The sequence below is a fragment of the Phyllosticta citribraziliensis genome, assembly GCF_038025025.1.
Source record: "Phyllosticta citribraziliensis strain CPC 17464 chromosome Unknown J3D65scaffold_14, whole genome shotgun sequence".
NCBI lineage: Eukaryota > Fungi > Ascomycota > Dothideomycetes > Botryosphaeriales > Phyllostictaceae > Phyllosticta > Phyllosticta citribraziliensis.
The window spans coordinates 161326-189259 of NW_027117351.1; the positions used below are offsets into that span (position 1 = coordinate 161326).

General features: G+C 55.1%; 10 protein-coding genes across 10 annotated transcripts; 4 read left to right on the top strand and 6 right to left on the bottom strand.

The window, feature by feature from the left end:
- Positions 1 to 617: 617 nt before the first annotated feature.
- Positions 618 to 2035, bottom strand: J3D65DRAFT_561492 (Ser/Thr protein phosphatase family; the record flags this gene model as incomplete). The annotated part of the gene is made up of 3 exons (XM_066797520.1): positions 618 to 908; positions 978 to 1468; positions 1513 to 2035. The coding sequence occupies 3 exons, from the start codon at positions 2033 to 2035 to the stop codon at positions 618 to 620; spliced, it is 1305 nt and encodes a 434-aa protein (XP_066650432.1).
- Positions 2036 to 2892: 857 nt separating this feature from the next.
- Positions 2893 to 5335, top strand: J3D65DRAFT_149182 (uncharacterized protein). Its single transcript, XM_066794068.1, has one exon. The coding sequence runs from the start codon at positions 3388 to 3390 to the stop codon at positions 5323 to 5325; it is 1938 nt and encodes a 645-aa protein (XP_066650433.1). The 5' UTR covers positions 2893 to 3387; the 3' UTR covers positions 5326 to 5335.
- A 1492-nt stretch (positions 5336 to 6827) lies between these two features.
- Positions 6828 to 8311, top strand: J3D65DRAFT_607271 (uncharacterized protein; the record flags this gene model as incomplete). Its single annotated transcript, XM_066798492.1, has 2 exons — positions 6828 to 8161; positions 8236 to 8311. 2 exons carry the CDS (start codon positions 6828 to 6830, stop codon positions 8309 to 8311), a joined length of 1410 nt encoding a protein of 469 aa, XP_066650434.1.
- Positions 8312 to 10159: 1848 nt separating this feature from the next.
- On the top strand, positions 10160 to 11472 carry J3D65DRAFT_662517 (uncharacterized protein; the record flags this gene model as incomplete). The annotated part of the gene is made up of 2 exons (XM_066802634.1): positions 10160 to 11283; positions 11397 to 11472. The coding sequence occupies 2 exons, from the start codon at positions 10160 to 10162 to the stop codon at positions 11470 to 11472; spliced, it is 1200 nt and encodes a 399-aa protein (XP_066650435.1).
- A 984-nt stretch (positions 11473 to 12456) lies between these two features.
- Positions 12457 to 14785, bottom strand: J3D65DRAFT_607273 (uncharacterized protein; the record flags this gene model as incomplete). Its single annotated transcript, XM_066798493.1, has 6 exons — positions 12457 to 12523; positions 12637 to 13286; positions 13312 to 13440; positions 13485 to 13707; positions 13760 to 13837; positions 13983 to 14785. The coding sequence occupies 6 exons, from the start codon at positions 14783 to 14785 to the stop codon at positions 12457 to 12459; spliced, it is 1950 nt and encodes a 649-aa protein (XP_066650436.1).
- Positions 14786 to 15786: 1001 nt separating this feature from the next.
- Positions 15787 to 16765, bottom strand: J3D65DRAFT_687885 (uncharacterized protein; the record flags this gene model as incomplete). Its single annotated transcript, XM_066803854.1, has 2 exons — positions 15965 to 16765; positions 15787 to 15910 (listed from the first exon to the last, which is right to left on the bottom strand). The coding sequence occupies exons 1-2, from the start codon at positions 16705 to 16707 to the stop codon at positions 15787 to 15789; spliced, it is 867 nt and encodes a 288-aa protein (XP_066650437.1). The 5' UTR covers positions 16708 to 16765.
- A 1300-nt stretch (positions 16766 to 18065) lies between these two features.
- J3D65DRAFT_149289 (uncharacterized protein) lies at positions 18066 to 19391 on the bottom strand. The gene is made up of 3 exons (XM_066794071.1): positions 19296 to 19391; positions 19063 to 19208; positions 18066 to 19005 (listed from the first exon to the last, which is right to left on the bottom strand). The coding sequence occupies exons 2-3, from the start codon at positions 19073 to 19075 to the stop codon at positions 18191 to 18193; spliced, it is 828 nt and encodes a 275-aa protein (XP_066650438.1). The 5' UTR covers positions 19076 to 19208; positions 19296 to 19391; the 3' UTR covers positions 18066 to 18190.
- Positions 19392 to 20153: 762 nt separating this feature from the next.
- On the bottom strand, positions 20154 to 21722 carry J3D65DRAFT_149278 (uncharacterized protein). Its single transcript, XM_066794069.1, has 2 exons — positions 20620 to 21722; positions 20154 to 20570 (listed from the first exon to the last, which is right to left on the bottom strand). Exons 1-2 carry the CDS (start codon positions 21567 to 21569, stop codon positions 20495 to 20497), a joined length of 1026 nt encoding a protein of 341 aa, XP_066650439.1. The 5' UTR covers positions 21570 to 21722; the 3' UTR covers positions 20154 to 20494.
- Positions 21723 to 23230, bottom strand: J3D65DRAFT_149286 (Alpha/Beta hydrolase protein). Its single transcript, XM_066794070.1, has 3 exons — positions 23015 to 23230; positions 22640 to 22963; positions 21723 to 22594 (listed from the first exon to the last, which is right to left on the bottom strand). Exons 1-3 carry the CDS (start codon positions 23139 to 23141, stop codon positions 21876 to 21878), a joined length of 1170 nt encoding a protein of 389 aa, XP_066650440.1. The 5' UTR covers positions 23142 to 23230; the 3' UTR covers positions 21723 to 21875.
- A 241-nt stretch (positions 23231 to 23471) lies between these two features.
- Positions 23472 to 27574, top strand: J3D65DRAFT_640480 (uncharacterized protein). Its single transcript, XM_066801796.1, has 6 exons — positions 23472 to 23720; positions 23775 to 23884; positions 23936 to 24282; positions 24329 to 24641; positions 24689 to 25931; positions 25980 to 27574. Exons 1-6 carry the CDS (start codon positions 23707 to 23709, stop codon positions 27280 to 27282), a joined length of 3330 nt encoding a protein of 1109 aa, XP_066650441.1. The 5' UTR covers positions 23472 to 23706; the 3' UTR covers positions 27283 to 27574.
- The last annotated feature ends 360 nt before the right edge of the window (positions 27575 to 27934 follow it).

A 27934-nucleotide genomic window follows, 5' to 3' on the forward strand; every position in this document is an offset into this window, starting at 1 on the left:
GTCCGCAGCGCAGGCCAACTGAACTTGAACTTCACCTCGTGAGCACCTACCGTACGCATGGACATTTGCGCCGAGGAAAGTTGATGATTAAGACGTCTCGCGCTTGCACCTCGACCTGACGTTGAGCAAGTGTTCTTCAGACTGATGATTTTTGCTGTCCATTTCCATCCAACGAGACCGTCCTGCCTCGAGTACCACTTCACCCACTGTTCTCTGCCGGCCTCCGCTTATCGCCTTTCCAGCCGTTCATGTTTGCCGCAAATATGAAGATGCAACAAGAAAGAGACGAGAAGACGGAAAAGACGACAGGTACATTAAACATGAAGATGTACTGTAAACACTATTGCCGCCGTCGCCATACGTGCTAGCATACTGAATAAGTGGATAGGTATCGAGCAGTGTAGGAAAGAAGGGAGGTAGGGGGGAATGAAAAGAAACCAGGTAAAAATGCCTTGGGATGGACGCAGGCTGTACTTTCCAGCGCAGTCGTTTGACCAAACCAGACCCTAAGCGTCCAGTCCATTCGTATGCGAACCCACTTTCCCTTGTGCGCCGCCAACGCCATACGACCAAATGACAGAGATTCGAAGACGCCGCATCATCTAGAGATGCACGAATCAGTACTCCTCCTCCAACTGCGCCTGTCCCTTGACATCCTTTTTCTTCGCCCCAGCCTTGTCCTTGTTTTTGTAGTCTTTGCACTTGACGCTGACGATGCTCTGCTGGACGGGCCCGCCCTTGGGGTCAGCCTCGACGACGAGAGCGGTGAGCTTGCCGCCGCGCACGCAGCCCGAGTCGATGCCGCGCGAGTGCTTGCGGATGTTGAGGCCGCGCTTGGAGTCGTGGCCATAGACGATCGTCACTCGGTTGTCTGGGTTGGGCACGTGCGACATGAAAAAGTTCCAGTACTGAGTTTCGGGGTTAGCTGGATTCGGAAGGTGGGCACGCGACACCGTCAATGGTGGACATTTGCTTACCTTGTCCCACGGTGCGTAATCGCGGCCCTCGCTTGGCACCTTGGTCTCCAAATCTACGCTTCGCATGTTCATCACCTGGTATGGGTCTTGTCGCTCCAGCTCGATTCCCGGGACCAAGCCGGCGTGCGCCACGACCACTTGGCCCATTCCGGGCAGCGTTCCTACGCGCAAGATGACCGGACATTGCTGCAGCCATTCAATCTGCTTGCCGTTTAATGACCGCGCCAAATTCTTGTCCTTCTTTGCGCCCGCGTTGCGCACTTCGTCCTCGGACAGCGTCTTGCTGCTGTTGGCGTCGGCGAGGGCCATTTTGAGCGATTTGTGAGTGAGGAGGACGCGATCTTCGTGGTTGCCGCGCACGCACGAAGCCTGCATGTCACGCGCAAAGTCGACGACGCCCGGCGAGTCGGGACCTTTGCTGACCATGTCGCCGGTGAGGATGAGGTGATCGGAGGTGGGGTGGAAGTTGACTTTGGCGAGGAGGTCGACAACTACGTGTGTTAGCAGTCGAAAAGTAAACCATTTGAACGCTTACGCTCGTCCTTGCAGCCATGCACATCGCCCACAAAAACAAGGCGCTGGTTATCTGCAGCAGAGCCAGGCAGCAGGCTCGGGTCTAGTTGTTTGACGTGCACCATGTCGTCAAAAGACGGGCGCGCGTTCGATCCGTAGACGCCCCAGCGCGCAGAGCCAGACACAGCCTGGGCGAAGCTCGATTGTTCGTGCCAATATGGTTGGAGTAACCAGCGCCAGCCCAGCCAGGCAGCCACGAGAAAGCCAAGACCTATGCAGACTGTGCGCTGGACGCGGCGAGGGACGCGACGGGAGCTGTGGACGAGGAGGGTGATGACGGCGGGCGTGTACCAGTTGCGCTTCTCGGCGTAGAAGAAGTCGTCGTCGTCGCTGTCAGAGTGGAAATTCTTCTGCCACTCGTTGGTGACCATGTCTATGAGCGGGCGGCGCTGCTGGTGGTTCTGCCATTCGCGACCTTGGGCTCCAGCGGCCAGCGGAATGTCGTCATCGCTGTGGGCGTAGGAGCGGTCTTTGTCGCCAGCCATGTAGTAGGCGTCGATCGTGTGGGGCGCGGGGGAGTGGTGAGAGGCGGGAGTGGAGCGGCGGAAGCGGGCGGGATATGCGCGTGCAGGAGGACGAGAGTGTTGATGGCGTTGTTGTCGTTGTCGGGGAGAGGGAGCGGGACGGCCGTCAGGCAAGCTGCGATGTGCGTGGTGGTAGCGGGTTTGCTGCGAGCGCGAGCCTGCTAGCGGCGCGGCATCCAGAGAGAAGGGGGTTTGAAGCAGAGACGCCGTGTCGCTTGGGCGGAACGAGTTGGCGGGATGCTGGCGAGGGTGGTAGTAGTCGTCGTCGTCGGACGTGTCCGAGTAGTAGCGATTGAAGTCGTCGTCGTCGTTGTCGTTGGCCATGGTGGTGGTCGACTGCGGTGGCCCCAAAAAGTGGAGCCTCGTCTCGAATTAGAAACACGTCAGCGTCCGTGAGCCTCAAGACGACAACCTAACCTCCCAAAAGCAATCTGCAACGACAAAAGCGAGCGTCAGGGTCAAATGCTGTGGGTTGGGCTGGATGGAGTTGGCCTGACGTCGCCGATGGTCCCGTTCCAACTGAACCACGGCTCCCGTCCGCCAAGCCAGGGGCACCAACGTGCCAGAACCCAGCCACCCACCACTCACGTCCGCCCGTTGTTTCTTCAGGGACTTGCCCTTGCTCCCTATGTTGGACACGGTACCGCATTCCTGGTTCTCAACGCTTCACCGATACCAAACCATCAAAGAGCCGTCGGGCATCAGACTCGAGGGGCTCCCCATCCAGGCCAGAACCTGCTTGTAGCCTCAATATTCAACATCTGCCCACTGCTTGGAACATGTCCCTTTTCACCATTCACACAGGTCCTGATTCCTGTCTTCTTCCGGGTCCTCTCCGCAACATTTCAGTCACAATATCCCTGGAAAATCAACGGCTTGGGCCTCAACCTCTGGTCTTGACGACCAGACCTTCTTAATCTTTAGACATGTCTTGATTCTTCCACATGAGAAATAGCTCGAAAATCCTGTCAACCGGAAGATATTATTTCGTAATAGTAAAAGAGTTGCTCAACAGGCCGAAGCTGCGCCATGGATCCAAATCGACATGTTCAATGGAACAGCTGTCCATGGATGAGCAAAGAGTAACTCGAATCATGGACCCCACGCTTGTGTATGTATGAAAGTCAACGTGAATTTAGCGTACGAGCTCACGACCTGTCGCCTCTATAAATTCGAGTGAGCCCCTTGGTCCCTGTGCATCCTCATCAGCCCTTCACACGAGCTTTTCTCCACTCACTTAGCCATCAAAACTACACAGTCTTTCCAGCGAGCTCCCAAGCACTACCACAAGCGAAATTTCGATCACAATCGACATGGACACTTCCACGATGACCGGCAATGACATTTCCAGCAAGGTTCAAAGCCAGTCATGCAGCGAGGATTCAACTGAAGTGGCATTGCAGACGGAAGAAATGTTCGATGAAACATCTAGCCAGGCATCGGACGAGATATCCAGCCAATCATCCGACGAGGCGTTGAGCAGAAGCTCGTCAAGGACGAGTATGACCATCCATGATGCCGAGGATGAGGCAGAAGATGAAGAAAGTCAGGATTCGGATACGGATTCGGATACGGATTCGGATGGTACCGATTTCGACTACTCCTACTACCACGACCGCGACTATGACAGCGAGGAAGAAGGAGAACATTATCGCGTGTACGATGACGACTACGTGGAACCAGAACTGCAGCACCCGCGCTGCATTTACCAAGACATCCGGTCGCGCTGCCTCGACATCAACCAGCAGAATAAGCTCTCCAGCGCCGCCGGCCTCGAGCTTCACAATCTCATGACCGATGCCCTCGCCAAAAACAAGATGCTTTTCGAATTCCGGCAGGCTTCACAACCATGCCGCACCCCAGACATGGCACAGGAGCAGTGGGAGCAGCAATTATCGACCACGTATCGACGGCAAACCCAACTGCTACTCGAAGCTCTCGAAGCCGACATTGCATACTTCCGCAAAGCCCTCCGCGAAATGGTTCAAGCGTATTTTGAAAATTACAATTCGAAAGACCCGCCGAGCACGCACGACTATGAAGAAGAAAGGGAGCGCATACACCACGAGGTCGGCGACACGCGCGCAAACATTCTCGTCGTCAGGCTCCGCGCTGACCGGCTTTTGGAAAGATTCCTCGATCTTTTCCGCCGCAAAACCCTAGTCAAAGAGGAAGACTGGGCCTGCGTTGATCAGCTCATCCCCACGTGGCGCACTCCGCATACAAGCGGTGGCAGACTATGTTCCAATGACTGGCCTGAACGGGTAACGCGGACCAACCAGGAGCGGCAAAGGACGGCCAGCGAGGCTTTTGCGCAATGGGGCTGGGAAAGAGCAAGACGAGTAAGCCGCGGTGTTGAAAGAGGCTGGTTAATGGGCCAGCGATTCATACCACTGGACGAGGCTTTCGTCGACTCTTTCATTCCCCCCTGTCTCTCGGAGCCCCTTCTCCAACACCTGTTCGGAGGCGCCGCCCCAGACGTGCGCAGCCCGGAGAACATGCTTCCGGACATTCCACTCGGCGTTCTCACAGGCGTCATGGCACCGGCCATAGCAAACGACGAGGTCCTCGACGCCAAGGGCGACAGAATAGTCATCCCATTCGCCAGCAACAGCAGCGACAAGTGGATACACACCTCCCTGGTCAGCGACAACCTACCTTGGCTGTACACAACCGACGCGACCTTTCGCTTGAAGGAGTTCGGCACGCGCGCGTACCCTCTCAACCCGGACCGCCGCTGCGCTTTCCTCCACCTCCTCATCAACATGTTCCACGTGCGCCGGTGGGAGGAGGAATTGCCCCCGAACGAGGGGTGGTGGGCGCCGTGGCACGACCACGTCGGCGAGATGATGAAGAGCGAGCGCTGGGGGGCGACAGCATCACGACTACGGCGGTCAACGGTCCTCCAAATGGCCTCGACCATCGGGCACATCAGAGACTTTGGCGCCGAGTTCAAGGGCGGCATCGAGGAACCCAACGACGCAGGTGCCGACACCGATGCCGAGCTCGACATGCTCATCACCAACATCGTCGAGGAGCACCTCTTCCCGTCGCCGGCCGTCGTCTTCCCCGACGAGTCCAAGTACGAGCGCCTCGTCTTCGGCGAGACGGACATCGTGGCGGAGATGCAGCGTCGGAGGGCGCATTTTTGTGCGGCGGGAGCGCCGGGTGCGACCGTCAAGTGTGTTTTTGCTCACGGCATGACGACTTACTGGTCCAGGAGGGGTTCGGAGTTGAATGTCCACTGGTAGAATCTGCTTTGAGAGAAATGCTAGCAGCTTTGTGTTTTGCGAACGCCGCGCCTTGCTCCAGCACAAGTGAAGATTCCTGTGACAGTGGCCGATGGAGAGGGAGGGCAGTTCGATGGTGCCGGTGAGGTATAGACGGAGGGAGTATCAGTGTGGTCAGTCAGCCCCTCTGGAGGCTGCTTCATTGTTTGTCGTCGCCGCGAGCTAACCACTGTGAGGCGACAAGGCAAACACGCATTTTTGAACTATATAATTTTCAAAAGTTGACCTTCTTTCACCGAACCCTCGCTCTTAGCGCCAACGTGAATTTCGTCTATGGACTGCAGCCATATGAGCTAGCACAAGTGCGAGTTCGAAGCGCGTGGTTCGCAATCTTTTTGCCGAATTTTTTGCCACTTGTCTTTCTTTTTGGGCTTCAGTCTTTTTAACACAAGGAGCGCTTTGGTGAGTGTTACGAACTTTCCTAGCTAGAAGTGATTGTCTTGGAATTGCGCAGTGTTCTTACCGCATCTCGACCCATGCTGAAGACACGAGAAGCTTCGTCCGACCACCAATTCGTTGCACAACCTTCCAGCTCAGTGGAATGGCACGCTGTGGGAGCGTTCGGCACCTGGTGATACCCTGCTTGGTGTTGAGTCTGCTACATGCCTCTCTAAACTTGGCTTCGAAGCTATGCGTCGGGCGCTCCCGCCCAGAGCACCGACTTGGGCACTTCTTGCGACATTTGAATTTCCTGACGCCGCCTAAAATTGCTCGCACTGTCGCGCTATCACAAAATGGAGTACATTCACTGGCCGCACTGGCCGAAAGCATGCAACACATGGTATTGATATTGAGTATCTGCTCACCGATGGCCGGTCCCTCTCCTTTCCTCCAATTATTTTCCATCGATAATCACATTGTTCTGAGTAACAAATCCAATTCAAAATAATCGTCGGTGGAGGTGGCGGCGGCTTTGCTTACGGTGTTTGGGCCTTGACGCGGCGGCGACAGCGAGGGCCATAGACATGGATCTGGCGCGCTCACGGGCAGGCTTTTGTAGCGGCAAAAAGACATGTCGCATGAGAAGGGTTGCCCTGAAAGCTGCTGGATGCGATGGTGGACGTGATGGGGGGTCCTGGGGCTGCGCGATGGTACTTCAAAGCCCGCAAGGCATATGTAGGCGCTGGATATTTCCTTTCTGCCTTCATTGTTGATCCGGCCCAAAAAGTCCGCCTACCGGCTTAACACTTTGCTTTGCGCCCTTAGTGTTAATCCGGTCAAAAAAGGCCGCACGCCGGCGCGCTGCTGCCCCGACACACTGTATGCGCTGGACCATTGCCCATCTCCGACCCCAGACACAACCCGCCTGGATTCGACCTGTCCACCTTCTTCTCTCCAACCTCTCCACATCGTCCTGCCTTTCTTTTCGCATTACCACCACCGTAGGCATTTCAGACTCTGAATGCTCCAGCACCATTCTCAGAAGAAACGCTCACCACATTTGCAGTGACACGCACCTCGTCATGGCAAGGACCAACAGGAAGGAAGAAGCCCTTCGCCGGCTGCGCGCAATCGGCATCGACAACCTCATCGATGACGGTATCAAGCCGCGCGAGCGCCCCGACCCATCGAGGCCCAAACTCAGACTCAAGGTTTTCCACAGAGAGACACCAATTCTTGCGCTTGAGGATTACGACAAAAATCTCATCCTGGCCCTGGACGAACTGGTGCAGATGCTCAATGACGACGCTAGAGTCAAGCGGCTGCTGCACACGGCAGTGCGCACACGTCACCACAGCCACCTGTCCCACAAGAATGTGCGCGAGATTCTGTTTTCCGATGTCTCCGCTGTCCTCAAAGCCCATCGAGCTCGTGCAAATCAACTTTCGCGCGAGCGCAGTGCGGAACTTGCGCCACAAGAACAACGCCCGAGCGGGGCTGGAAGACGCCCAGATGCGCTGGATTCTGCGCATGCTACGGCTGCAGAGGAGCTGGATGTTGACGACCATGGCGGCTACGACGTCCAAGGCACTGAAAATTTGTTCGATGAGGAAGATATGATGCAGGATGCCGATGAATATGGCGGCTATGCCGATGTCCAAGACAATGGAAATGTGCACAATGAGGAAGAGATGGCGCAGGATTCTGAAGAACATGGCGGCTATTCTGACCTCGAAGACACTGCAAATGTTTATGATGAGGAAGAGGTGGTACAAGTTGGTGGGCAATGTGATCCAGGCACGCTCGAAGAAAGTCAGGGGGAATACCACGACACAGTAGACGCTCATAACGAGCCATGCACGTCCGATGTCAACGACAGCGGCAACGAGGACCACGTGGTGACGATGGACGCCCAAGACAAGCCAGGCGTGACAACAGTGTTGACTACCTTCATCAACGTTGAGGAACCAGAGCCTGCTGTCAAGTACACAGACATCCAAGCCTTCATGGCGAGGGAGGGAGTTACGTGGCCCGACGTCTTCGGGTTTCCAGAAGACAACTCCAACTCCGACTATCGCTTGGACTTCGTCGCCATTTCTGTCCCTGACGAGGACGACCCGGCGGCCGAGGCTGCTTACAAGCACACTGAGTTGCTCGCCCAAAAGCTACAGCATCTTAGCAGTCACGACTCCCTTGCAGAAAGGATGGACTGGCCTATACCCCAGGTACCGGAGTCGCACTTAGAGGCTGCGTTCAACGAGGCCAAGGATGCGGCGCGCCAGGCCATGCACGAGGCTATGCGAGAGAACGGTAGCAGGGAAGCCTGCGAAAAGTCGAACGAGTGTATGATTGCCTATGACAGGGCCGAATTCGAGTGGCATCGCAACATGACGGCCCGCCTGGTGCAGATGGAGCAGTAAGTTGCCGGTTTCTTCCACCTCACCACTTTATCGCTATGATACTGATACTGACTGCTTGCGTTTTGTACAGCAAATGCGCTCATTCAGAGCACGGCTTTGTCCTTTCGCCAAAATGGAGGGAGCTTTACGAGTCTGTCCTTCCCTGAGCCCCTGACTCAGCGCGGCTCTCCGAGTCCTTCATGCTACGCTCTGCAGAGAATGCAAGGGATGGACGTTTGGGCTCACAGGGAGCATTCATGCGCGTCAGACTACATGTACAGCAACGGAGGATTCGTACGCCGGAAGATGGGACATGGAAACTTGTGCTTGGAAGGCGAGCGGCGGTCAAGGATTGGACCAGAATTACAAAACAAAAGAGCAAAGGGACTTTGTCCGTGATACAAGGTCCTACATGCCTTTCTAGAAGAAACTCGCGATCACAAAGCGCAGTACCCCTAGTAAATTGATTCCTTGTTGCTTTGACACTTTGCACTTCCAGTGATTGGGCTGTTTGATTACTAGCTCCACTTGTTCCTTTAGACTTGCGAAGTTTCTATCGTAAACCGTGGCATGCAATGGGCATCTTTCGCCCGTCTTCTTTTGGCAAGTCTTCCCGTCACTTCAGGTCGAACGTTCGAAATCGAATGTCCCCCAGCATTCGCTTTGTCATGTGTTCCGCAATCGAAAGCTTGCGGCGGGGGTAGGCCTATCCATGAGGAGGATAAGGTAGTTTTGTAACTCGGCCGCGGGGATCGAGGGGCTTCCGGAAGACTCACTGTTTGTTTCCAGGTGGAATAACACCAAAGCTGCTCGCCCTCTTTGTCTCACCATTCTGATCTCGATGCTTCCAGTCAATTGCTTATCATATCTAAGCAGCAGGACCTCATCGACCACTCCGGTCATTGCGGCTTCGTGCAGTCCCGCAATTGGCGTTGGTACCGCGCCTCCTACCGGCCAATCCGTAGCAGCAGTACATGGAAAGCTCTCAATGGAGCCTCGAATATGGTTTCGAGCTCTTTCATCTTACTTTATCAGCTTCTCGTTGCTGAGCTGGAAGAGCATGGAACAACGAAGTCGTCATGGTGGGTCGAGGGGCTTCTGGAACACTGACCAAATTCAAGACTACGACAAAAGAGAAACATTAACCTCCTCAAGCATTTGTTTCTCTAATGCAAAAGGGTCGGCTTGATGTAGAGCGCAAAACGCTAAGGGACAAAAAATAAAGAACGAAAGGGCAAAAAGGAAATGCAGACCACGCAGTTCAAACGCGCTTTGGGACGCTTGAAGTTCAGCAGGTTTCCACACCGCCATGCCAGGTTTTCACACCAGCTCCGATGGCTCACTTAGTACGTGCCACCCTACGCGGTCTTTGGGATAAGACTCGTATTTTTGGTTTACAAACCCCCCGAAAAGGGGTCGGCCCACCATTAGGAATTTGCGCCATTGGTGTTTAGCTGCTTGAATGTTGACTTTCCCTGCTTTTTTGGACTGCTGAGAAATTCCTGCGTACATCGTACAGATACTTGCACAGCACGTTCCATCTAAGCGGTGCAGCCTCCATGGACGCGTCGTGGCACAGAGGTTTACTCAACACGTCCTGCTTGACGCGTCCCACTCAGCATGCCGTCTAAAGTTACATTTCGCTGAACGAGACGCGCTTCGCAATTTGCTGGGTGTGTGGTACCAAATGAAGATGTTTAGCCCAAATCAAATGCCTTCATAAATCGATGATCAGTAGCCGGGAGCGATTCTTCGCCTGAGCAGGCAGCAAGAAGCAGTAATCCAGCTGCCAGTGCAACTGCGGGAAGAAAATTCCCCATCAGCCCTCGATCTTGACTTTTCTTCCGCACCTGGTCCGTCGCCTTTTCAACTTCAACCAACCTCGCAGACCTTACGCGTCCCGACCACCTGCATCGCCTTTCATTTGCCCTTGCATCACCTCTTACATCCAAAAGTCTACGCGTAAGTCTGTTCCTCATTGCCTCTCGTGCTGCCCTGCTGTCTGAAGCATGAAAATGACCTCGATTGCAGCGACAGACCACGCCGCGATGCCAAACTTGCCGGGGGCTGCGCGGGCGTCAGCTCTACGTCGACTCAACGCAGTGGGAATCGACAACCTGATTGACGACAGCATCAAGCCACGCCAGCGTTTGCAGACGGCGGCGCGACGCATAAGGGTCAAGCTGTCCCAACCCGACGCACCCGTTATTTCGATGGACGAATATGAGGAAGATTTGATTTTCATCCTGGATATACTGGCGCAGACCACCATGGACTACGACCAGGTCAAACAAGATCTGGTAGTCGAAGTGCGCTCGCGCCAACTCTCTTCCGGGCTCAACCCGTTCAAGAACGTCCGCGAGCTTCTGGTGTCGGATGTCAAAGAGGTGCTCAGGACTTACCGGGGCTGGGAAGGCCAGCCCAATGGCACTCGAAAGAAGCGTAAAAGTCTGGAAAACGCGGCATCATCCTCTCGAAGATTGCGCCCACGGCACCGGTCAAGCCCTTCAGAGAAGGGAAAGGGCGAGAACGATGCTGAACTTGACGAAATCGACATCCAGGAGATAGCTGAGGTCCAGAATAAGCCAAATGAGCCCAATGGAACCCCCGCTCTTCACGAGCATGGCCAAACGCAGAACGAGCCCGACGAGTTGATGAGGGTCACCGTCTTCTATCCTATTCGCGAGACAGCGGACGCCCAGGATGACGACACGTCCCTTTCTCTCGAGAATGTTCTGGGCCTTGCCAATAGCGCGGGCAATATGCTACATCGTACCGCCGCCAACACACGCATCAACTTCAAAGTCCTACCAGTCCAGTCCACCGACGCCGCTGCCGCCGACGCCGCATTTGGAAAAGCCGATAAACTCGTCAAGTCGCTGACACATCTTCAAAACTTAGTCCCGACGACCGGAGAGGTCATGCAGGTGCCTACGCGCAAAAGTCCTGAAGTACACTTGATGGCGGCCGTGTCTGAGGCCTGGGACACAGCGCGCCAGGCTATGCATGAGGCGGCGGCACTGAACCATCAGGACAATGATGCGGAGCTGGACCGGGCCAGAGAGGCGCACGCACAGTATGAGCGTGCCGAGTTCGAGTGGCGTCGTAACATGATGGCGCGGCTGGCACAGATGCAGCTGTAAGTTGGTCATCAATTTGCCTCGTCCCCTTCCGTTTGCCTTACAACCGCTGCCGTCTCCGCCGCCAGCACCACTTCTGGCGAATGTGTGCTTACTATTTGCTTCTTTGTAGCAACAATGCGAATGCAACGAGCGGCCTTGTTCTTTCGCCCAAGCTCAAGGAGCTTTTCGAGCCCGTCCTGCTCTGAGCCCTTGCCCTGCCGACGTCTCTGAATATTCCTTGTGTTCAAGAGGAAAGGAAAAACATACTGTACGCTCACGAAGTACTCATGCGCATCTTACCAGAGGTACGAGAGTAAGATCACAACGTGTCGACATAGCAAGTAAGCAAGCAGCAAACAAAGTGCACCGAAGGAAGCAGCAGTAACGATGGAATGGGCCGGAAGCAACAAAGAAAATTGTCAAGAGGGGTTTGCTTGTTCACAATGACATCATGGGCAGGGGAAAACAAAGGAATATGGCGAGGGGCTTTGATTGTGCACAATGGAATTGCAGTGGGGGCTACGATTTGCCCTCTTCTTTGATGGGGTCTTTGCTATGGTTCAGCTAGGTAGACACCTCACGATCCAAATCAAATCTTCTTTCACAAAGTCTCGAGACACTCATTGTGTTGCTTTCCGAAAGCTTATCAAGGTTGTACTTGCGTTTGGATGCTTCTAAGCGTGCCCCCTGAGCACCTAGATGTCTGGACACCTACTTCACTCCTTTGCACTCTGTAGCCTGTATGTGTCCTGCTACCCAAAGCCTCGGAAGAGATTCCTTTTTTGCGCCGTGCTTGTCCTTCAACTCCTGCCTCCCATACTGCATCTTCTCCCCCTTGTCTTTTGTGTCGGAATATCGCAGCAGGCTGTTGAAAGTACTCAGTGGCTCACCAGTGCCGCCGAATTCAACAATCCCTGAAGTTCTTTTGCTGCAAAGACGAGAGAGATTAAAACATCGTAGTCGTTTTTGTGAAAGCCAACGCTACATTGTTCGACAGACGTAATTCAAATCAACCGTATGGCCAGACCTGCAAGCCCGAGGTTTCCTGCGGTCTCTTACTTGACTTTAGCCTCCTTTTCAAACGATATCTCGGAAAATATTGCGCTGGACTTACTCTTGGCTCGCAGTCCACGTTGGACTGCTCACAAGGACATCCAACCTCCCGCGCCCTCATGGTCTAGAAGCGCTTCTCAAAGAGCCTCAACATCCGCACCCGCAGAACCATACAGTTCCTCCTCCAGCAGAGCATCGACCAACCTTCAATGCAAAAGTGACAAGATGGGTACAATCAGAGCAAGCGCCCCCGAGCCCGCATCACTTTCCGCGGGCGCTGGCACGCGTGCAAACGCGGCTCATCTCCCTCATCGCACCTGCGCTTCCGCTCCGCCGCCCTCGCAAAATTATGACGACCAATCACGGCACCCAAATCCCTCGCCATGACCTCACGCACCCTCTGCTGCGGGTGCCGCGGATCTTCCTGCCTGGCGCGCACCTCGGCGAGGACCTGCCGCTTCAATTCCACCGAGTCGCGCATGATGCGGTGCAGGGTGTCCAGCTGGTTGATCAGCTTCGGCGGGTACGCCTCCAGCAGCAGGATGCCAGTTTCCTTGTCGTCGAGCAGGGCTTTCTTGTTTGGCCGCGCGGCGTTGGGGGCATGGCGCGGTTGGATGCTGCTGTCGAGGAGGTTTTCGATGCCGATGGCGCAGATGCGGGCCAGGGCGTCTGCGAGCTGGCGCTGCTTTTGGAGGGCTGTCATGGTGGGTGGAGGACGCGGCTTTTGGTTTGTCAGTGAAGTGTTTGGCATTTGCTGGAAGATTTGGGGGGCGGGCGAGAGAATGGGAGGACTCGCCCGGGCGAAGAGGTGAATGGCACAAACTGGAGACGGCGGAAGGGTTCCAATTTCCAAATGGTCGAGGTCGCGAGACGTTGGCTTGGTCAAAGTGTGGGTTTGATGTTGGAGGCCGGCGGAGCAAATGTCAACAAGTTTTCGGCCTCGAGAATCAAATCCATTTTGACACAGCTTACTGGGGGCTCAATTTTCACACCGATTGTGTTAACTGTTGCCCTCCCAAAGAGACTGCTCTGATCCTATCACCCCATCCATCTGTAACCAAGTCAAAGCCCTCCAAAAGCTGAAGTACTCCCATGATGAGCTTCACCACCTTGTACAGCCGCTGAAAGCGTGAAGTCCCCGCCAAGTCTCTCTCCGGCCTCATACCGGTCTCCCTTCTAGCTGACTCTCCCGAAATGGTGTATCCGAAACCCGGAGCCCATTGAAATTGCTCACACGCGTAGCTTGTCCATTTCCAGTGGCCGGAGTCCTCGTCTTGAATGCTCCCTGTGATCCACCGCTTGCCCCTTTCGCGTAGGAGAGGAGAATTCGGTGCTGAATGTACGAGTTTGGAGGATGTAGAGGCACAAAGTAAGACTCTCTGACGTGTCTGCAATGAATATCAGCGCTGTTGGTGTACGATTTTGGGGTGGAGCACGTACTTTTGGAAAGAAGGCGTGAACTTTTCACAGGTTCTTGTGATAATCTCACTGATGCTCAGCATTTCCAGTGTCTGGATCCTGACTGCCAGAGCAACAAGGCAGCGGAGATTCGAAGATCTGCCTGAGCTTTTCGCTGAGGACGAGTCCCGTTTCCACGTTCAACTTCTTGCTTCATTCATATATTAGCCTCGCACTGCAATTGGATTTGTGCCTTCTGTCTCACCATTCGTAAATAGCCTGGTCGGCAAGATTTCTGAACATGTAGTGCTTGTAAGCATGGGCTTGCAGCCGTCGGAAGTCGTCAAAGCCCGCGTCTTCGTATCCCATGAAATGGAAGTCCACGAAGGCACGCATGAACAAGCGGAAAAGCTCGTTGCGGTCTTGTTCACCGCAGAAGAGCGCAGCAATGTTGGTGCCTGGGGTAGTGGCTGTGTTCCTCATCTGTTTCAGCAACACCAAGATTTCTGACAGGGTTATTGGGAGATCTCCGAAACGGCTGACGATCCTGGGACCATTGAACGCTCCAATCTGACCATCTCCATTCATGACAGTGCCTTCTCCATCGGGACCAGGCTCCTTGAGATCCACCTTTTTCTTGGGACGGACAGGAAGGGAAAATTCAGCCGCGCGTTTCCTGCTGTCGTTGCTTGGCGCCTCGCGGCTGAGCATGGTCTTGGCCTTGCCAAAGTCTCTCAGAAGGACTTGGATGACCAAAGAGACCTGGCCGCTGGAGCTCTTGCGTTTATTGACGGCGGCTCTCAGAGTAGCTGTGGCTTTGTCGACGGAGCCCGCCTGCTTCACGAGGCTGTGGATGGCGGAGAGTATGCCTTGCGGATATTCGCGTGGCTCGAGGATGCGCGTGTCAGGTTGTCCGTAGCAGAGGAAGCACTTGGGACTGGAGACGTCTGGAGGTTGGCGCGGGCGAAAGTCCTCGTCCAAGAACGTCGCGATATCGATGGTGTCGGCTTGAATCTGCTGCAAGACACGATCCACCTCGGTATGGTCAGACGCCATTGATGGATCCATGTGTGCTGGATAGATGCGAGAGTGTGAGTACGCTGGTTGGCGAAAACTTCAGAGGTTGGGTGAGCGTGGGCGCAAAATGCCGAGCTGTCTGGCGACGGCCGAGCACCGGAGCAGGCGGTGGTGATGGAGGATAGGGAGGCCTGTGCGCCGGTTCGCTTCCGGTGCAGGTGACGTCAGTGGTGATTGCCAGGGTACACCTACCTGGTACCTAGGCAGTTAGTAGTCACGTCTTTGCGCGTGTCCTCTCCTACTGTAGACAACAAGGAATCACGCTCTGCACCTTCTTCAGGTAGTCACCTGACAGTCACTCGACATTGGAGCCACTCCCATCGGCCCCCTCAGAAACCTGTCATCGCCTTTTCTCTAGTTAGATCTCCCGTGCGTTTCTGCTTCGATCCGGCTCGCACACCGAAATTGCTACTCTACAGGTCACCTCGAAGGAACCCCTCCTACCAACAGACCATCCCAATTTTCACCAAAGCAAAGACCATCGCCTCCTCTCCACTTCTCCAAGCCGAATCTCTCCATTCTGACCAACACAAAATCCAAATACCAAGCGGGCTCCTGCTGAAGCGTAGACCCAATTTCATCTTGACCTCTTTGTCCACGAATGCTCCCTCAACGCCGACATGCTTCTTTCCTGGCGTTGTACGGCCTTTCAAAGCGTGGAGCCTCCGCAAAATATCTCTCCAGTCTCGTATCGATCCCTCTATCAGCTAATCTCCCAACCTTTGTACACCTGTAGCTCAGAGTTCGATTGTGCCGTTGTTGACTGCTCCTTGTGCGCCACCACATGGCTCGTTTCGGGCTGGAGAGGGGGTTTTGGTGCCAAATTTATGATTAAAAGGATGAAAGGCTTCCATGGTGTATCTAGACTGAAGGTCAGCGCTGGTTCTGGACGAATTAGTGGTGTAGGAGCGTACTGGCTCCTAAAGTAGTCTAGAGGAGTCCGGAAACGTTTGCCCAAAGTCCGAAACTTCTCGTAGGGTCTCATTATTTCCTCACTGGGGCTTAATTTGACTGCTCTCTTTGGCCTGATTGTTGGCACAGCACTGGAGTGGGGTTTCGAAGATGTTCCGGAGCGGTTTGCTGAGGACCAGTCCTGTTTCCTCACTCAATTTCTTGCTTTTTTGAATCATTAGCCGCTTCCTCTGGCAGAAGTGCTATCCTTTGACTTACTAGAGCTTGGAGGCCTCGTTAGCAAAGAGTTTGAACTGCCAATGCTTACGAGAGTGTGCCTCAGTGCCTTGCCGAATACCGAATTCCTCATCCTGAATGCTTGAGGCCCGAAGGATGGTCGTGCAGTTTATATGGAGAGCGTAAAGCTCAGATTCGCTCTGCTCACTGTTGAAACGCCTGGCAACCTCAGGTCTCGAGGCAGGGCCCTTCTGCAAGTTGCTCATTATCCTCAGTGTTTTCGCAAGCGCTTCTGGGACATCTTCCATGCGCTTGACGACGCTGGGACAACTCTTTTTGCCGTTGGGAGTGGACTCGTTCAGAGCTCTTTGCTTTTGAGGGTGCATTGCTGGCGGCGGGGATTCGGGGGTTGGTTTATCATTGTCGGCAGTTGTAGCGTCATTGAGACTCTTCATTGCATTTTTGAAGTCCCTTGGCAAGACCTGTATGTATAAAGAACCCTGCGTCACCAAGCTCTTGCGGTATGCAACCGCAGTCCTGAGAGCCGCCTGGGCTGCGGGAACAGTACCAGCTTTCTCCACAAGCTCGAGAACACTGAGCAGAGTATCCGTGGGGTATTCACGTGGTTCAAGAATGCGCGTGAGAGGTCGATCCGAGCGCGCCCAGTGGAAGCATTTGGCGGGATTTGGCAGCTGGCGGGGTCGGAAACCCTCGTCCAAGAATGTTGCGACGTCCTGCAAGATTTCGTCGGCAGCGGCGTGGTCAGAGGCCGCTGGGATATCCATGAGAACGGGCGGCGATTCGGGGTTGCTTGAAGGGTGTGGCCAGGGTGTTGGCTGAAGGTGACAAGAGAGATGAATTCGCGGTGGGCGTAGGCGGACGCACGATGAGTTGGGATGGCGTGACGGGAGGTACAGTTAGGTACGGTACGTTGTGGAAATGCGGGGTGACAATTGCAAGAGATCCGGAGCGTGGTGGGCGTGAGGTGGGCGCAACACCGGACCAGGGCTCAGTTCAGACCGGACAGCGATAGACTTGTGTGCCTAACTTCCAAGGCAAACATAAAAATATGATCTATATAATGTGTGCAAACTACCATGTTTTCAACGACGATGGGCTTCTACGTCTGCAAAGTTGCGGTAGCGTACTGGTTGCTTGGAGAGCTCCGTAACCAGTGGCTGCCTTGTAGGAGAGCTCCGCAAGGCAGGAGCCCGGGGTCCAAGTCCCTTACTCGTCAATGCTGGCCAGCATTCTTTTTGACTTTTTTAACCTCTAAACATCGCTTCGACTCGCTTGTCAAAGCGGGCGAGAGGTGGTGGGTTAGAGTTTGGACAGTCTTGACACTCACCCTGTGTCAGAATCACTGCGGGCTTATGTGCTGGTGTTCCATTTTGCCAGGTATACTGTTAGCGGTTGTCATCCATTCACTTGGACGTCTTCTGCGTGAAGCTGGACAAGGAAACCTGACCGTTGCGGAGCTGCTCGCCAACTCATTGCCAAGCCGTATCTCTGCCAAGTAAACAACACGTAGTGTCCCAAAAGCCTGCTGACAATTTATAGCTAGCAGGCCGCGGTGACTTCACAGTCACCTATCGTCGGAGCCACTCCCCCCAGACACTGTTAAACACCCATCAACTGCTTTCTCTTTCGGCGCTCTACAGCCGTCTTTCTTCGACCACCAAGCTGAAAACCACACAAAACTGACCAAAGAGTCCAAGTATTCCCCGTCTCAAGGTCAGCGCCATCATAAAGTCCCTCAATCCCTTCTTCGGGCCGCATTTCTTAGCAGGCCGCCTCCTGAAGTCTAGGCCTGCTTCCGTCTTGACCGCTCTGCCCATGAATGCTCCCGCAACGCCGGCATGCTTCTTTCTCGGCGTCATAAGGGAACAAGACAAGCCAGCATGACAGGGTGGGATGGCTAGGAGCGAGCCTTCGCAAACCAATCTCAAGACATTCGTGGAGGAATCATTAGTCGTTTTCATGAGCAAAGATGCCGAATATTGGGCCAACCTCTTCATTTCGCGGCTCGAAGCTTGCAAGTTTCAAGAAGCGTTGTCGAGCGCACGCGTGGTGCCAGATTTGCCGGCCTTTTCCTCGCCAGCCTTTGCCTCATCATCATAGTCCTCGTCTTCTTTCGTACAGCACGTCATAGGGCTCAAGAACAGATCTTTCAGCTCGCCACTGATTGTGAGACCCGTCCTGGCATGCAGGCCTTCGCTTTTGGATGCCAGCAGGGTCAGAGCATAGAAGGGCAAAGAGAAGAGCTCACTAGATGCGCGCAGCAAGCGTGGAAAGCACATGGAAGCGCCAATGCTTGTGCGCATGGAGCGTCGACCTCTCCTTCTCCATAACTTGCAGTACTTCGTCGTCGTAGTTGGGGTCTGTGAAAGGCGGGAGATGTTCCACGGTGTATCGGAAAGTACTCATCGCAATGGTGAAGTCTGAGAAAGCTGCGAGCTCGTTGTCCCGGACCTGGACAGGAAAGTCTGGCTTCCCCGGCGCGCTCTTGATCTGGCCGAGAGACTTGAGCAGATGACGAAGCTCGACGGGGAGCCTTGCAAGGTTGTGGACGACTTTGGGCTTGACGGCCTTGGGCTCAGACGGCCGCTGATGCTTCGGAGTCGGCTCGTCTGGTGCTGGAGACGCGGCGTCGCGTTTGTTGTTACCGTCGTTATCCTTGTTGCGCAAGGATGCGCCACCAAGGATGACGATGGCGCGATTCAGGTCGTGGGGAAGTAATTCTACTACCAGGCGACTAGGTCCTCGATTGTTGGACTTGCGTTTTCTGATAGCCTCGCGTACAGCGGTCTGCGCCTTGCGGAGGTCGCCGTTGGTGTGCTCCACCAAAGCGGCAACGCCCCGGATGACCCCGTGGGGATATGCGTAATCAAAGGGATTGAGAATGCGAGTTGGGCGCTGAGTGTCTAGCAGCTTGCGCTCAGAATTGGTAGGATCGGGCGGTTGGCGTGGCTTGACATCTTCGTCAAAGAACGAGGTTAGGTCGACACCTTGCTCTGCGAGGTACTGGCGCACCTCGGCGATGGGCAACTCAGGAATGCTCTGCGGGGAAGACATGGCTTGGGCTTGACGACTTGAGGTCAGCGGCTCTGCGAAAGCAAAAAAGGAAGAGGTCAAACTACCTGGGCCAGACATGCTGCGTTGCGGCCGTCCGTTGCGGGTGTGACGTTTACGCGACGTCGCGACGTGACAAAATAGCACGCCAGTGACAGGACCTGGAAGATTGACGGGCTGTTTAATGATGGGCGATTTCAGAGAGTGACGAATCCTATTGCAAGGTCAGTTGGGCGGACGGTGGTGCCGGAATAATTGCAACTGAACACCGACTTCCGGTCGAGCCTCTGGCGAGACTTACCGACGCTGAGAGTCCAAAAAAGCAAAAAAGGATGCTGGCCACCATCGACAACTGTGGGGTTTGACCCACGGGACGCGCTGGATCTGGGGGAGAGCGAGATCTTTGATACCCCCATTTCCAACTAGACCAGTCGTCCAGTAAAACCTTGTGTACTGGCGGGGGTCTGTCCGGCGTTGTCTTGGAAGATTGGACAGTTTGTTTACATTATATACCCCACTCTCTGCTTTTCTGACTTCGCAGTATATTCCAGTCTGGTGGGCCCTCTTGCAGTGTTGCACTTACTCGCGGTGCTCTAGAGGCCGAGCACTCATCGTCGTAGCCTCAATTTACATCGACGCTTCTTCGCAAGTGGTGTTTCGCCTACAACCGCCGAATCTCACACCTCCAGTGCAATTATTCGCACGCGAGAAATTCTGGAGCCGGCTTGACGTGAAACTCAAACCCCCAGCGCGACTGCAGCATTGTTTGGCGTAAACGGTGCCCAGCGCTTCTCTTATATCATATCTTGACGCAAGCATCGCAGGTTACTCGCTGCCGTCTCTCGGAACAGTCGGTGGTGAGCTCTGTGGGTTGTCTTGAAAAATAGGAGCACTGTATGGTCGGCCTATCAACAGCAGCACATTCTTGGTCTTTCCATCGGCGGAGTCTGCGAAAGACGGAGAAGCTCGCTCGTCGTGGGCCGCCGAGAGGCTCTCTTAGACGACTTGGTGATGACGACGAAGCGTGGAAGGATAAGACAGCGGGAAGAGGGTGTTAATTCTGGTCGTAGAACTTGAGCAGCACGCGATGGAGACGATCCATCGACGTGCTCTGCCCGAAGAATTTTACTGCTTGACCAAACACAATTTTTGCCTTGGAAATCCCTCACGCTTCTCGACCTTTCCAGAACCCTGGCTTTTTTTGTCAAACAAGTGAAGTCTTCGTGACAGCGGAAGAAAATAAAGAAAGATTTGGAAACTATTTTGATGAGGGCTGATTCTACATTGTGATTCAGCCTAGTGTTGGGGTTTCTAGTCTTGAGGTGTGGGCCCGGCTCCGCAATCTATCTAGCACAAACGGGAGAGCCGATGAGGGCACAGCCTATGGACGCCTGGAGCCTTGAAGGAGGCGACAACGTTGAAGGCACGAAATTGTCCAGGATGTAAGGGAAGGTGATATCATGAGACATCTTGACCGAGCGTGCGGCGCTCGAGGAGCATTCAGGACGGGACGGACGTGAAGAGCTCCTTGAGCTCGTCGAGAATCGTGATGTCGACCTTCTCATGAAGCTCGCGACTATTCAACAGGTTAGCACGATTACAAGGCAGCTGCAGGACAAACTTACTAATGTTTGGCAACCCTTTGGGCGAGCAGATTGCGCTTGATGAGGGCGTTGACGTGCTCCTGCTTGCGTGCACAACGCTCCGCCTGGTCATGCGCCGCCTCGGAGCGCGCATAATCTTCAGCAGCCTTGGTGGCTTGAAGAATCTTGGTGAGCTCGTTCAAAGTAAGCTTGCCCTCGAGGTCGGGATAAGACTCGGGCGTGGCTTGAAGATCTTCCATATCGTGAAGGCTGCTCAAGTCCTCGGCGAAAAATCGCGGCAGGCCAGCAAGCATATCCGTGATCGAAGGGCAAGGGCGGTCAATGTCGATGGCGGCAAGCTGTGTCTCGAGAGCGACAGCTGATGCGGCTTGGTTCTCATCTTCGTTGGTGTGCGCCATCTCCTTGTCATCGTCCACCTCGTGCTTCATGGAAAGGTTCCACCTCTGGAGATTGACCGGATCCTGAACATTGAGGCGATTAACTTGACGTTCCAGTCTCTGCGGGCGCATCTGGCGCTTGGAGCGAGGGGTCTCCTCTGCATCCGAGAGACGCTCATCGGCAGTGCGCTTGCGTCCTGAAACGCTCGAGTTGCCATGAAGATATCCACCGATGACCTGTCCAAAGTCCTTCTCGATGACTTCCTTGATTTTAGAGATCATCCCGCCCATGGCCCTCCTTCGCTGGACTGCATCGAGCAGGCTGGCCTTCACATCTTGCGGAGTCTTGTTCTTGCACTTTGCAATGTGCACGAGCTTGTCCAGAAAAACGACGACGCTGGCTGGGTATTCGCGTAACTCAAGAATGCGAGTTTCATGCTCTGAAATACGCAGCCTGTGCTGAGGTTTGCGGGGGTTGGATGGGGCGCGTGGCTGGATCGATGGGTCGAGTATTGTGTCGATGCTTAGATCTTTCAGGTTCGCCAGCGCCGCGTCGACCTGAGATTGTGGCGGCGGCTGCTTTGACTTCGCCATGTTGCGTGTTGCTGGTGACGCGTTGAGGTTGTGGTAAAGATTGGCGTTGAGTAGCGATCAGAAGAGATTGGAAGATTGGGCGCGTAGTCTGGCAGAGACGCAGGGTGATATGAGGAGAGGAGCGGCGTGGGCGGAACGTGGCGTGCCGGAGGTGGTGTTGGCCGCAGGAAGAGAAAGGTCGCCTGCAGATGCCTCAGGCAAAGCAAACCAGCGGACCTGGGATTGACAGAACAGTGAACAGCGAAGCAGGAACTCGACAACGGACTTGATTCTCGTGCTGGCCCTCCTTGCCCTTGCATCTCAGCACTAGGAAAGCCTTTCTCTTACTGAAGCAACAATGTCACTCAGGCCTTTCAGACGCTCTTCTCGATTCTCGCCCAAATACAATGCAGCCACCGGCCAAGCGTGTATTGAACCTTCTTCTTCGTGCAACTTGACGCGTGCGCCAGCGCTCCCGAGGAGTGCTATCAGGTCACGAATTTCCGGGCCAAAGACCTCCTCCTTGCCAAACAAAATTACCCAGCCATGAGCGGGGCTCGCTCTCAGCCATCGCCGAAGATCCTTCTCTTTACCTGGAGACACCATAGGATCGTCGATCGAGATTTTCGTGCCAGCGTATTGTCGCCCGTAGAGATGAAGAGTTTCAGCATTCAGGTAGTCGCTGCTGGTGTCGCGGTCCTTTTCAGACACGAGCGTGACCCAAGGAGAAATCAGAGTGGCCAAGCCTGGCAATTGTGCCTGATGTTGAGGATGGTCCGCCAAATAGAGGAGGAGGCTCAAAATCAAAGTTCCACCAGCAGAGTCCCCGCCGACGCAAACCCGAAATGGATTCTTGACGACAGAGAGAACGTGTTCGTAGCCAGCGAATGCTTCTTGAATCTGCGTAGGGTAGACGGCATCCGGGACCAACGTGTACTCTAGAGCAAACAATGCAGGATTCTTGAAGCCTGCTTCTTTGAGCAAAGCTACCCATGCGAGCAGGAACTCCATGTAAAAGTAGCTCGAACCCATGGCAAAACCGCCTCCTGCGAGACGTCAGCTTCATCTTTGGCTCTAGGAAAGATGATTACCATGGAGGTAGAAAATTACTACGTCAGGCTCGGCAGTCTCGTCGACGGTCAACCAAACGCCCGAAAACCTCTTCTCTTTCACTTCACGCCATGCGATGGGCGAGCGAAGGTAGCCATGTCTCAGCATCCGCCATCTCAGGAAAGGAAAAGAGACGGGTTTTGAAAAGAATACACGACCGATAGGCGCAGGCATAAAGGCGAAAGCGTATCGAACATATCGTATGACAAAGTCCTGAAACGGGGTGGCCCTCTGGACGAAAGGGGACCTGGACCGGAGGGGCGTCAAATATCGCTCTCGAATGAATTGGTATGGTACAATGATGGCTGTCTTCAATCAACTTCTCATGGTCTAGACTGGGGTGGGGCATGAAGTACCCAGGTGTGGAATAGCAGGCAAAAGCCAGGCAGCAAGGTCGAAAATACCAACCTCGAGTAGAAGTTGGGGCGCGAGAAAGATCAAAAACACGAGGCAATCGAGATAGGAGATTTGACTGAGAATCATGTTGTTTACATGGAAGGATGTGAGAAGAAGCGCGATTCAACAAGAGTTGAAGTCGAAAGAAGCGCAGGGCGGATCAACGTTTGTGACGCTGGCTGGCCGCTAGAATGAAACGAAGGAATTTGAAAGCCGGCTCCCGAGTGGTCCAGATTGAGCCTTTTTGTCCAATACCGGAATGAGTCTACGGATGCAAACGATTGGCGGAGGAAGGGAGTTTGTTGTTGGGCATGGGATGAGGTGAGGTTGACCAGTCACGTGGATGCGCCGGGGCCCGAGAAACGTGACCAGGAAATCTGCAGCGCCAACCCAACCTTTAGCGCACTACTCTACCATCACCGTCAAACCAGACAACTGCAGGACACGACAGTAGGGTGGCGCGCCCTTCTCTCCTCGCTCTCAACCGACCACATACCCTGCGCCCTCGCTTTGCTTCGATTGCTCCACCTGTCTCAATGCGCTGAGCCTTCCCCGATTTCCTGGCTGTCTGGCGACACCTTGCGCGATTCCAGATACGAGCCGTACACGCGCGACTCTCGCCACGCGCAGCTCGACTACGCGTCAGGAAACCATGGATCTCGCGAGGTATTGGCAGTCTTCACCTCCGCTAGGTTGGATGCTAACAACGCCGACAAACAGCTCCCTCACGCAGGAAGAAATTCCTATCAAGCTCCGATGCGCAATCTGCAACAAACTCGTCATCAACGCCTTCGGCCTACCCTGCTGCGACCAATCCATTTGCGAAAACTGTACGTGGCGGCCAGAGGCTCGCGCGTGAGCTCCTTCGCTTACTTTGACAGGCCAATCGTCGCTGCCCGATTCCTGCCCCGTTTGCTCCCACAGCCCTCTCTCCGGCGACGACTGCAAACCCAAGAAAAACCTGCGCCTCACCGTCAAGGCATATCTCAAGTCTGAGGAAAAGAAGAGGGACAAGGAACGTTCACTGAGTATATCGGGCAAACCTGGCACTCCCGTTACACCGGGCGGCACAGCACCATCGATAGTGCAATCAGTCGAGCAATCGGACGCACCAAATGAGGCGATACCGGCGCCCAAAGATGACGCTCTCGGACAAGATGGCAATGTAGGCGGTGCCGTTCAAGCGCACGACGTCAATGTCGAAACCGCACCGGGCGCCCCACTTCAAGTATGCTTGAACCATCCTTTTCAGCCTACTTGCTAACATGTGGCAGGGCGGCGAGGATCAAGAACATGCGGAAGACTCAACTGACCAAGAACCGAAAGCTGCGGAGCCAAGCGCCGAACAAGGCAAAGATCAAGACGCTCAAGAGCAAATTGATGGCGCCCAAGATGCCAAGGGCGAAGAGCAGAATGCAAACTGGAGCGGCGGTGCAAACGACGCACAATTCAACGGCAACTATGGATTCGACCAAAACCAAGCCGCCTTTGCAGGTGTCAACTGGGGCCCCGGCGGCTTCAATCCCATGATGATGAATGGCATGCCCGGCATGCAAAACGGAAACTGGAACAGCTTTGGCATGATGGGTAAGTCGTCAGTCCAAACTCGGCCACTCTTTACTCATCCACGACAGGCATGCCTGGCATGGGGGTGGACCCGATGGCCATGTCCCAAGGAATGTTCGGAGGCTTTGGAGGACAAGGCATGGGCATGAACGGGATGAACATGGGCATGGGCTACGGCGGAGGGTACGGTGGCGGATGGAATGGACAGCAGATGAGTGGCAATGACTTTGGTGGCGCAAATGCTGGCTATTATCCCGGAGGTGGATATAATCAACAATCGCACCAGCAAGGGCATTTCCCTCAGATGAATCATCGTCAACAGCAGTTCGCAAAGAATAATTTCCAGAACCAGAATCGTTTCCCTGGGTCCGGCACGTTTGGTCAGCAGCAGCAACCACAGGAAACCACTGGTCAGGTCCAACAAGGGGAAACGGAAGGCGCTGGCCCGGACGACGGTCAAGAGAAAACCGACGGTGCAGACCAACCAGCTGGTCAAGACGGTCAAAATGACGCCACCGACGCGCCCGACGCTGCAGAGGAGACGTTTGTCCATCAGCTCCCGGTGGGCATGCAGCGCCAGAACACTGCGGAAACCGCCCCCGCCGATTCGAATACGCCGATTCCTACGGACTCTCATCAAGACGAAAACGAGCACGAAAATCCACCTCCCGAGACGGCCCCGGACCAGAATGACTCTGCCGGTCAAGGTGCAAGTGATACTAACACGGCAGAAGCGCAGCGGGAGAATCAGGTAGATGAGCCAGAACAACCTGAGACACCTGCGGCCGAGACGGCGACAGGTCAAGAAGATCAGGAGATTCAACAGTCCACAGAAGGATTCCATCCGCCATTCCAGCCGAATCCCATGGGCGCTTTCAGCCAAGCTGGTCCTATGGGAATGAACATGCCCATGGGACCGATGGGGCCGATGGACCCTTCGTACATGATGGGCGGCCTTCACGGTATGCCACATGAGTCGATGGGCTGGAATTCTCATTATGACTTTGGAGGGCGAGGAAGGGGCCGAGGGTTTGGACGCGGCGGATACAACAATTTCCGAGGCGGTTTCGTTGGTCGTGGAGGTCCTGGATTTGGCAACAGTGGTGCCTTTAGCGGCGAGGTCACGGTCCTTGCTGGCGGTGAACCCAAGGGCGTCGGTGTAGAGGGCGCTCCAACCGGACCCAGAGCCATGCGAGAAGGCCTACCAAACACGGGTGCGAGCGGAAGATTGAGAAGCGGTTTTGGTTCTAGTGGTCCCGGACGGCCAGGCTGGACGCCTTCGGGGTCTGCCGCTCCAACGTCTATCAAAAGGTGAGTGCTTCTTGTCGTTTGACATTGGCGTTGTTCTGACTGGAATAGCAAATCGCCCGAAAGAGACCGTTCTCGTTCCCAGTCGCGGCCAAAATCGAGGTCGAAAAGTCCCCACAGATCCCGCTCACGTTCACCTCGTCGGCACCGCAGACATCGTCATCGGTCCCACAGCGCTTCCGAGGAGACGGACCGCGAGCGACGCGACGACAAACGACGCCATCGCCGTCGTTACGAAGACGAAGAGGACGAGGCGTCCTACGAGGAATCTCGCTACGGTGGACACAGCAAGGACCGCACCAGGGAGCCCTCTCTCGAAGACTCGTCCAGGCACCGCAGCAGGAGGGATCGCGAAAAGGAAAAGGACCGCCACCGCTCTTCTCGTCACCGCGACCGCAGCCATGAACACCGCAGGCATCGCCACCGCTCCAAGACGCCAGTCGACGATGAAGCCAGCGTCGTCAACGGAGATGACTTTTCGAGCGAATCTGGCCGTCGCGGCAAGCGTGACAAGTACCGCGACCGCGACAGCGACTACGAGAAAGAGCGCGAGCGCAGAAAGGAAAAGGAACGCGAGAGGGAGCGCGAAAAAGAAAAGGACCGCAAGCGCTCGCGCCGTGAGCGTGAACGGTCGGCTTCTCCTTCGCGCGACCATGACGACTACGAGGATGAGGATCGCCATCACCGCTCATCGCGCCGTCGCCGCGAAAAGGAAAAGGACAGGGCAGCGCGCAAGGATGAGCAAGCATCTGGCTCTGTTGTTGAAGAGACGGAGTTCAAGATCCAGGGACGCTCAAAGGACAAACTAAACGCGCCGAGCGGCCCTTCTGGAATGATGCCACCGCCAACAGGTCCCAAGGCCATGGCAGATGTGCCCAAGGGACCTTCTCGCCACCGCGACCGCGCATCGTCCCGCCGCGGCAGCATTTCGCAGTCTTCCGCAGTTCCAGCCTCGGACCCGATTACGCTCGAGCGGGAAGCTCGCAACCGCGAACGCATGCTCAAAGAAGTGCAGCGCCGGGCGTCTCTCCACCAACCCTCGTCCAAAATCGGCGGCGACAAGCGCAAGCGGGCAGGAGACGAAGAGGCAGAGGTCGCGCCTCCAACGGCGCCCAGCGCGGACCGCGAGAGGGAGCGCGACCGCGACCGCGAGAGGGACAGACACGGAAGCAGCAGCTGGAGCAAGAAACGCCGCGGCAGCGACGCGACAGAGGCCAAGGACGCGGGCGAGCGCAGCAACGGCCACGGCCACCGGAAGCAGCGGCGGTTGAGCTACAAATACGAAGACGAGGAAAACGACGAGGCGAGAGCGCGGAGGGTGGAGAGCGAGCGCGAGGCCCAGCGGTGGAGGTAGGCCTCTTGCGGTTCGGCAGAGGGCATTCGTTGTAAAATAAAATCATGGCGGCGGCAGGGAGCATGACATGGCGTGTGGGCTGGGTGGCATTTCTCGGGCGGTCAGCACTCTTCTGGGGACGACTGGACATCCATTCATTGTACAATAACAGGCAGAGTCATTGGGTCGCAGGTGCTGGAGGCGCAAAAGCAACGGGTGGAGGGAGCTGATAGAGATGTCCCGTCGTGTAGAATAGAATCACAAATTCAACTCGCTCGTTGGGGTCGCCCAGAAAACGAGGAAGCGTCGCTCTAAGCGAAACCCAGCCCGCGTTCCTTTTGTGCAGCCATCTCCATCGACGTTCATGCACGCCACCTCTTTTGGCACACGCCCTCTGCCAACTCTTCTTCACTCTTCTCGACGCGCCTGGCTGACCCCCGCCATTCATCTCGGCTCTGTCCCACAGTCCCAGTTTCAACGATTGCGAAAAGTGGATCGACGCGGCACGTATCTTCTTGGCTCCGCGGACGTCGCAATATGAGGGAGGCGACTCAGAAACTCACCGCACCCTTTGTTTGTTCAATATATCTGACGTCTGCTATCTTCGTCGCCACGGCAGTCGATATCGCAGGTGCTTGTGCCTCCATGATGGTTTCCGGGGCAGTTTCCCAAG